Genomic DNA, 8999 nt, shown 5'->3' on the forward strand with positions numbered 1-8999 from the left:
TGTCGGTGGGTCAGCTGAGTGTAATTGGGGTCGACAGCGCCGCACGGGAGGGGCACACAGGCCCAGCCCTCCCCCCTCCCTGCCCGCCCTCAGCAGGCCCTGCTGTCCTGCAGCTTCAGGCGTGTGCCCTGCCCCACGTCCTGCTTCTGTCTACGCCGAGTGACGAGCAGCTGGACCAGCGCGGCCCCGGGGACACAGAGCGCGGGCAGGACGGTCAGTGCCATGCGCACGGTCTGCACCCAGGCGGGGAACAGCTTCTCTGGCTGCACGGGGAAGTGCTCCTGCGGGGAGGAGGCACGAGGCCATGGTGAGCGTCCGGGGAAGGAGATGGCCCCCACCTCGCCCGCTCCGCCCCCCAGACGGAGCCAGGCTGACCCTCAGCCACGTGGACGCGGCTCGTGTGGACAGCTTCACCCGCCAGGCGAAGCAGCAAGCGGCTCATTCCGGGCAGAAGGATGGACAGTGGGGACCCAGGAGCCGAAGCTTCGGGACCTGGGCTGAGCCTCTCGCGGGTTCTGGGCTCCGAGGGGCCTGGCCCCAGGGGGCGTGCTCTGGAAAGAGCCGTCTGACCAGCCTGAGGGGCCCCACAGTTTCGGGCTGCCTCGACCTAACCCACTGGACATCGCCGGACCGCACGTGACCTTCTCTCTCTTCCGTGGGCGGGCGATACCACCCACCAACCCCAGACCCTCGCTGCGAGGTTCACGAGACCCCCGTGTGACCTCAACAGGTAACAGTCACGGAGACACTTCCAGGGCACAGCACCAACCCTGCTTCTCCTGCCCTTGGCCTGGAGCCGAGCCCCTTTCTAAGGGGAACAGAATGACTCTCACATTCCTGACAAGGGCAAGCGCATGGGTGTCCCAGGGCATCCAGATGGGGTGGCGGGTCAGCCCAGACAGGCGGCTCAGTACAGCCCATGGGCCAGCGCCGGGCCGGGGTACAGCCCACACGCCCTCCTCTGACAGGGACTGGGGTCAGTTCAGTGGCACCTGCCCCGCGCACCTTCTCCCGTCTCAGACCAGGAGCTGGCAGTGTGCAGGGCCTGAGGCTACTTCCCTGTGTGCAGGATACAGAGACCCGCGATGTCACCGTGAAGCTGTTCCGGCCCTCCCGCCACTGGCCGAGGCCCTTGTCCCAGCTCGCGGACTGCCGCAGTGGCCCCTGATGTCCAGAGGACAGTGGAGGTCCTGTGGCCTTGTGTTGCATAATGAAGGCAGCCCACAGGGTCGCTTATGGTACAGATGTCCCCCGTGAGGGCCATCTGGGTCCTGGACGGCGCCAAGGCCAGGCCGGGCCTGCAGTGGGTCCCAGGGCCCCTGGGGCCCCAAGCGAAGGACTTACGTATTGGGGGTCCCAGGTCCTATAGCTGGGTGGCGCATGGACCAGGAGAGCAATGTAGACCACCAAGACGGTCAGCAGCAGCAGGGGGCTGATGACCTTCCAGGTCGCCCGCCAGTAGAGGCCAGGCCGCCTTCCTGTCATCCATGCTATGTCATCACAGAACCTGCCACAGAGACGCTGGGTTGAGGCTCCCCCATCAGGCCCCGTGCCAGCCTACCAACCTGCTTGGCCAGCAGCTTCATCCAGTGTCACCAAGATGTGGCCAGTGGGGCCGACCCCCTCCTCCGCTCCATCCTGTGTCCCCCATGCCTCCCCGAGCAGCCACCAGACAGGCAGCCCTCTCCACCCCTGAGGAAAACACACCACCCTCCCTGATTCGATACCTGGAGGGGACCCAACCGGCAGGTCGATGGAGCACGCCCCCCGGGGCCAGGCCCCTCGGAGCCCAGGGAGGCATGGACAGGGGCCACTGGACAGCAGGGAGGTGGCCGGCCCGCCCCCAGCCCCGCCTCCGGCCCCACCCCTGGGCGACCTGCCACTGGATAGGGCCTGCGAGTTCAGCCCCGGGAGGCTGGGCAGCCTGGCCAGAGCAGTGAAGCCCCCAGCCCGGCTGCAGGAGCCTGCGCTGGCGCCCTCAGCCCATGCCCTGAAGAAGCCACTTTCCAGCCACTCTGGCCCAAGGGACGGGGCAGAGGTGACCCAGGATGTGCAGCAGCATGGCATCAGCCACACCCGGGAGCCCATGGGAAAGCAGGACCCTCTTCACGAGCCCACCCTGCCTCCTCCCCACCCGATCACTCCAGACGGGCCCAAGTGCCTCCCAAGACCCCACAGCTGGCTAGAGTCCAGGGCTCACTGTCCACCCACATCCCCAGGTCGGGCCCCCGCCAGACAGCAGCCTCTCACTTCTGCCACTCCGTGTGGGCAGTGTCCCACCTCAGGACAAGCCCGCTGGCCCCCGCCCAGAGAGCAGGGGTGAGGGCCCTGGCATTCGGTGGCTCCCAAGGTCCCGAGGAACAAGGACGGAGGAACGACCTCCAGGGCCGCTCGGGCAAGGCTGTGGGCGAGCTGGCAGGTGTGAGTGCGGGTGTGACAAGCGTGGGTGCGGGCATGTCAGGTGAGTGTGGGCGTGAATACAGGTATGACAGGTGTGAGTGCGGGTGTGAGTGACAGGTGAGTGTGGGTGTGACGTGCGTGAGTGCAGATGTCATAGATGTCACTATGAGTGTAAGGGTGGAGGTTTGGGGGTGTGAATGTGGGTGTGATGGATGTGATTGCCAGTGTGTGTGGATGTGGCAGGTGTGAATATGGGTGAGTGAAATATAGATTTAGCTGACAGGTGTGAGTGCAGGTGTGAGTGCAGGTGTGTGGGTGTGACAGGTAGTGTGGGAGAGTGCAGGTGTGAGTGCGGATGTGGGTGGGTGTGTGTGACAGGTGTGAGTACAGGTGTGAGAGCAGGTGCAAGTGATGGCTGTGGATGCAGGTGTGAGAATGGTGTGACAGGTGTGCAGCGGGCTCACATCAGTTGGGGGCGGGCAGGATCCGTGCCAGGCCTTCTCCGAGGCCTCCAGGAGCAGTCCTCGGACTTGGGCAGTCCGCCCCATGTGGCTGGAGCCTAGCCATTTGTCCCCCGCATCCCCATGGGCCGGGAGCCCTGCAGAGCCCTGGAGCCGCCCTCGAGGTTGCCCGGGAACAGGCCTCCGATGGCTCCGTCTGGTCCTGTAGCTGCCGGGAGACCGCCATCTGCGATGCCCAGATGCCGTGCAGGACGCCGGGCGGGGCACCGGGGGCAGAACTCACCGTTCCAGCCCGTAGACGTAGGCGACGCTGACCACCTCGAAGAAGGCGAAGAGGATGAGGTTCAGGGCAGCCAAGTAGTTGTCGAAAACCTCAAGCCAGTAGCTCCCAGACTGCAGCGAGAAGCAGGTGGCCAACGAGAAGCAGACCAGGCAGACCGCCCCTGCGGGCAGACCCTGCGTCTGGGCAGCTGGCCCTGGGGTCCTCCCAGCTCCCCAGGCCTCCGCTCCTGTCTGCCGTCCCCACCACCTCCCGCCCGGTGCCCAGGTTGGCTTCAGTGGACGGCGAGCGAGGGGGTCCCTGCTCCCTGCCCTGCTGACCCTCCAGTCTCCTGCGATGGCCCTCGGGGGCATCGAGTCAGTGCAGGGCACCAGGACCAGCCCTGAGAGGGGACAAGGCTGGCCCAGCCCTGCCCTGGGACTGCAGCACGGCCCACAATTTCCCGTGAACAGCGGGCAGGAGTGGCCAGCGAAGACACTCACCGGTCAGGACCTCCTTGGGGACCGATCTGGGCAGGACCCCCATATCCAGGAGTGGCGCAATGATGCTCTCCATGTTCCCGAACATGGACGACAGCCCCAGGGAGAACAGCATCGCGAAGAAGAGCACAGCCCACGCGGGCGCCCCCGGCATGTGCAGGACGGCCTCCGCGAAGGCGATGAAGGCCAGGCCGGGGCCCGAGGCGCTCTGCGAGACGCGCACTCGGCTGGGACCCGCCCGCACCCACGCGCCCGGCTGGGACCCGCCCACACGCCCGGCTGGGACCCGCCCGCACCTGCATGCCCGGCTGCAACCGCGCGTTCCCACACCCTCCCTGGCCGAGGTGGTGGACCTGCTTTCCGGCTCTGCTGGGACAAAATATAGATCCACATGCGAAGGAAGGAACCTCCCCCCTTTTAACAGCCTGCAGCCGAGAGGCGACATGGGCCCCGAGTGCCCATCAGACCGCTGCCCCGAGGACCTGCCTGCCCTGGCCTGCTGCCCTGGTGTCTGAGACTCAGTGGGCCGTGTGCGGCTGCCCGCCTCCGGCCCCGGCCAGGCCCCCGCGCACCTTATCCAGAAAGTCCTGCAGGCGGCAGACCTGCAGGGGCAGACCGGCCACCCTCGTGGGCTGCGTGGCGTTCAGGCGCGTGAGCACAGCGGTGTAGTTGTCCCTGGAGACGCTCTGGTCAGGGAGCTCGAACTCGTTGATGAGGTGAAGGATGTTTCTGTGGGGGGCGGGGGCGGGGCGGTTGCGTGAGCGCTCGGACACCAGCGCCCAGACGCAGGGAAGGTCACACCGTCCCCCGGGAGGGTCAGCGCCACGGGCTGTCCTGGCCATGCTGCGTCTGGAGGACACGGGGCAGCCGGCGGGCACGCTGGGAGAGGGAGGCTGTCCTCGGTCCCCGACCAGAGGGGACACAGCGGCTCCTTTGCTCCTTGGACCTGCGGGTCCCCAGTGGGCAGTGGGCGAAGAGCTCCCCGAGGCTGCGGCCCCAGCAGGGGTTCCTGTATCTGCAGGTTTGCCTACCCCCTGGTGGGTGAGTGACAACCCCATGGCCCTCCCAGAGACACTGAGGACAAGTCCAGAGGGGCACGTCCCCGCCGAGGCTGGCCGGGCCGCGTGACGCCCTCGCGTTATTTCCCACGGTGGACAGTGTCCTTCTCGCAGCCAGTTAGGCCGTGGAGCTCACATTGTGTGCCCTTTGGCGGTGACTTTGCTGTTTGAAGTGTCCCCGCGGGTAGCACAGTGGCACTGTCCCAGTGCGGGAGGGTCTGCGCACAGTGCGGCCGGGCCTCGCGATGCTGGCCAGGGCACCCTGCAGCCCCGACGCTCCAGGAGGCACCCACCCTGGGTGGCTGCGTCTGCCGCTTCCTCCCTCTGCGGTCGCCCAGTGGCGGGTGCGGGGCTCCCGCGGCGCCCCACTTCCTGCCTCCTCCAGCTCCTGATGCCCGAGGCCCCTCGTGGCCCTGCCACTCCAATCCCCGGCTCCCCCGTGTCTGTGCGGACATGCTCACGGGTCGGGCACCCCGCACTGTCTGCAAAGGCCCCGTTCCCGGTCAGGTCTCGTCCTGGCTGCCGGGGGGGCTGTGCTGTTTGGGGTACAGTCCCCGCCCCCTCTCCTAAGGAAACGAGGTCGTGGCTTGGGACTCTGGCGGCCTGTGGGCGCCATGCTCACCCGTCCAGGCAGCGCCCGTGGTCCTGGGCCGCCTTGAAGCCCAGCACGGAGAAGACAACAATGGCCGCGTAGAGGGAGGTCATGCTGTTGACCAGGGCGATGGTCACCGCGTCCTTCCTGCAGTCGTTCCTGGGCAGACGCAGGCGCGTGGTGGGCTCCGTGGCGAGGGCCCCGATCCTCGGCACCCCGCCCGGGACGCCCCCACTCGCACGTGGCCCCGCGCGTGTGCTGTTCCCGGTGGTCTCAGGACGCACCGGCCCGGCCCCTCAGCCTGCGCCCACCCCAAGGCCTCGGGCACACGGGGCTGAGGACGGTGCTGCGTTCGGGGGGGCGGGGAGCGGCGGGTGCGTGACGGGCGAGGCGTAACATGTCAACACAGCGAGTGAAGCCCATGGGGCCCCACTGGCCCTCGTCCTCCGCCTCCCGCCCCCTGGGGGGCGCGGGTCTCATAAAGGGCGGGCGGAGGCCTCAGCCGGCTTCGGTGGCTGCCTGGGTAACAGGGAGCATTTCTGCTCTCTGACCTCATGCATCACACATATGGCTCACACTGGTTGCTGTCAGCCTCCAGCATGGCCTTATTCCTGGGTTTGGCTTCCGGGCTGTGGAATGTGCTGGAAACTGACCCATAACCCTCAGGGGTGACTCAGTCATTGCTAGGATATTCAAGAGTCTGGTTTCATCTCAAGCTCCCACTAGGTCACCTCCATCCCCGGCGGGAAGTCCCAGTGAAGACGAGCTGAGCATGGGGACGTGGCCGGCGCCTTTGCCGGGAGGGGCCCATCCTGCGTCCAGCCCCACCTGAGTGCATTGTAGCTGGCAAACGCGATATGTCCTCCGAAGGCCAGGGACAGGGAGAAGAATATCTGGGTGGCTGCGTCCAGCCACACGCGGGGGCTCTGGAGAGTCTGCATCTGCAGGGGACGGAGAGCCCTCGGTCCCGGGACAAACCACAGCAGCCCAGGGTCCCCGGGCCTCCTCTGGGGCAGCCGTCATGAGCGGCGTCCCCCGCTCAGGCCGCCCCGCATGAGGGAGCACATGGAAGGGCAGTTAGCATGGCGCGCGGCCTCCTGTCCCGTGACGCATCAGCTAACCCGCAGCGCCCGTCTGGGACGCAGGGGGCTGCGAGCCTAGTGACACACGTGTCCAGGCCGGGCCACGGTCTGGCAACCAGGGCGTACTGCGTCTGTCCTGCCCCCTTGGGCCTGGTGGAGTCAAGTGACTGGAAGGCCCTAGGACAGCGTCACCGAAAGTCGGTGCTGGTGCTTCCGCTGCCGGGCCCCTGGCGACCTGCTTCCATGCACAGCTGCCCCCCACCCGGGGTCTGGAAAGTAGGGTGGTCTAGAAGGGCGTGGGCCTGGGGACGGGCCCCCTGGTCCTGTGGCCCCTCGCCTGGCATGACCGTGCCACTGACGAGGCTCTCAGATGTGTGGGGACCAGGGCTGGCCTCCCCTCTGAACCCTGGCTCCCCACGTCCCACAGGCAACAGAGTCTGCATGTCCCCACGCCTTGCACTCTGACCCTGAGGTCCTCCCTAGACCCAGGCTGCCCTCCTCCGCGTCCTCCCTACAGGTCCTGGGCGGATGCCCTGGCGTAAGTGTTTCCGGGCCCTGACCTGGGGACCACTTACGCTGGGGGTGAACAGGTAGGCCAGCCCCTCGACCGCCCCAGGAAGCGTGAGTCCTCTGACCAGGAACACCGTCAGGACCAGGTAGGGGAACAAGGCTGTGAAGTAAATGGCCTGAGAAAGGCCAGGTGGGGTGACTTCAGGGCCGCCAGCCACACGCGGAGCTTCGGAGAAGCTGGCGGCCAGAACCGCCTCGGGGCCGTCTCTCGGGGCGGAGGGCACTGTGGGCGTGCTGGGGTGGCTCCGGTCACTCTCGGAGGGTGTGGGGCTCGCTGTGACAGCCATACATGGACTCGCATCTGCACTGGCACCCAAGGGCCAGCTGAGTTGGGCGCTGACCCCCGGGTGCTGGCCTCCACCTCGGCCACTCTGCAGGCCCCCAGCTCCCACTGCCTCCCCCATGTGTCCCAGTGCACACGTCCCCAGCTCCCAGTCCGGTTTGGGCAGGGGTCTGCACACAGGGTGACTGTGCAAAATAAATCTACGAATGAACACTCATCCCTCACTGCCCGCCCAAGCCCCAGACGCAGACCGCCTTTCATAACTGGGTTATTTGGAGTTTCTGGCTGGCTCCTGGGGCCTCACGGTGGCTCTGGCCTCGCTCAGCAATTCTAGTCCTCCCAAGCGTAAAGCCCCTCAGGTGACAGTAGTGTGACTTCTGCACGCCAGCGGGGAGAGGGCACAAGCACACGTGCACACGGGGGTCTGTGCGAGCCCCACAGGGCCGCGATCGCGGCTGGGGCCCAGAGTCGCCCGGAAAGGCAAGCGCTCGCTTAGAAGGCTCCGTGTGTGTCCGCTGGGCGCAGCCGTGCCCGAGGGGGCAGGGCGGGGAGCCGAGCCGGGTGCCCTTCCGAAGGCCCCTGGCGTTGCTGTGTGGACCCCACGTAACCATCGGTACTGCTTTCTCGCCGTCTAAGGCTCTTTGGAAGACGACCGTTTAAACAGCGATGCTGACAGCGTGCTTGCCGTTCGCAACACGCTATCGGCAAAGCGCGTGGCAGCGGCGTGAGTGCGGGGGGCACAGGCATGATGCCGGCAGGGTCCGCACCCCGGGCCGGGTCGTGGCGCACTGCAAGGGTGCGCGGCCACCGCCGACCTCTCGCATGAAGCGGAGCCGTGTGGCTGCAAAGCCTGCCGAGGACAGAGCGAGGCCACGAAAACGGCTCAGAAAAGAAACAGCAGCACGAGCAGGTGGCACCGGCGGCGGCAGCACGAGGCGGCAGGCGCGGCCCGGCCCCCCGCGACCCGGCCCCCCGCGACCCGGCCCCCCGCGCGGGGCAGGCCAGCCGCCTGCACGGACGCCCCCCGGGCGCGGACAGCGGAAGCGCAGACGGCGCCCACACGGCCACAGCAGACGAGTGGCCGTTTTACCCTCTCGGCCAGCTCCAGAGCAAGGGCCGTGACCAGCAGGACGGTCACTTCCCCCTGGCGATGGTGCCCATCCTCCAGGGACACGCGACCGTCTTGATGTTCCTGCCCCCCAGCAGGGCCTCCCAACTAGGGGCGCTGACCCCGGACTGGTCAGTGACCAGGCCGCACAGCGGGAGGAGAGCGGCGGGCAAGGGAGCGGAGCCGCATCCGATTCCGCCGCCGCTCACCAGCGCGGGCATCGCCGCCTCGGCTCCGCTGCGGGTCATCCGGGGTTAGATGCTCACAGGGGCACCGGCCCCTGGTGGCACAGGGGCTGGGGACCGCTGCCCTGCGGCGGGCTGGGGCATGAGGTCTGGCCGGGGCCCTCACCTTCCCCACAGACTCGATGCCTCTGATGATGCACAGGTACAGCACCGCCCAGCAGGCCGCCAGGCAGAGCAGCAGCCGCCACTGGACAGAGCCGCTGTGGTCGATGTCCGCCGAGATGTTCAGCGTCTGCCGGTACCAGAAGTAGCTCACGGAACTGCTGCCCTGGCACTCCTGAACCAGCCCTGCAGGCAGGAGGCCGGTCACCGCTGGGCACGGGCCCTGGGTTTCTCCGGCCACCCAGGAGTCGGCCTGAGCCCTGGGCAACCGCAGGACTGGCCACAGTCCCCATGGAGTCCTAACCCAGGGGAGCGGCAGCCCCCACACACTGCCCCGTC

At 67.4% G+C, this 8999-nt stretch overlaps 1 protein-coding gene across 1 annotated transcript in view; it reads right to left on the reverse strand.

The window, feature by feature from the left end:
* The window catches only part of SLC6A18 (solute carrier family 6 member 18), a 13132-nt gene continuing 4133 nt past the window's right edge, over positions 1-8999 (reverse strand). Inside the window, 9 exon segments of the mRNA XM_039842838.1 lie at positions 1-281; positions 1345-1507; positions 3145-3304; positions 3624-3828; positions 4193-4349; positions 5301-5429; positions 6099-6211; positions 6928-7038; positions 8665-8866. Of these exon segments, the coding sequence (XP_039698772.1) occupies positions 90-281; positions 1345-1507; positions 3145-3304; positions 3624-3828; positions 4193-4349; positions 5301-5429; positions 6099-6211; positions 6928-7038; positions 8665-8866 (1432 nt within the window). The 3' untranslated portion in view covers positions 1-89.

This window comes from Pteropus medius, unplaced genomic scaffold (genome assembly GCF_902729225.1).
Source record: "Pteropus medius unplaced genomic scaffold, Ma_sr-lr_union100, whole genome shotgun sequence".
Classification (NCBI taxonomy): domain Eukaryota; kingdom Metazoa; phylum Chordata; class Mammalia; order Chiroptera; family Pteropodidae; genus Pteropus; species Pteropus medius.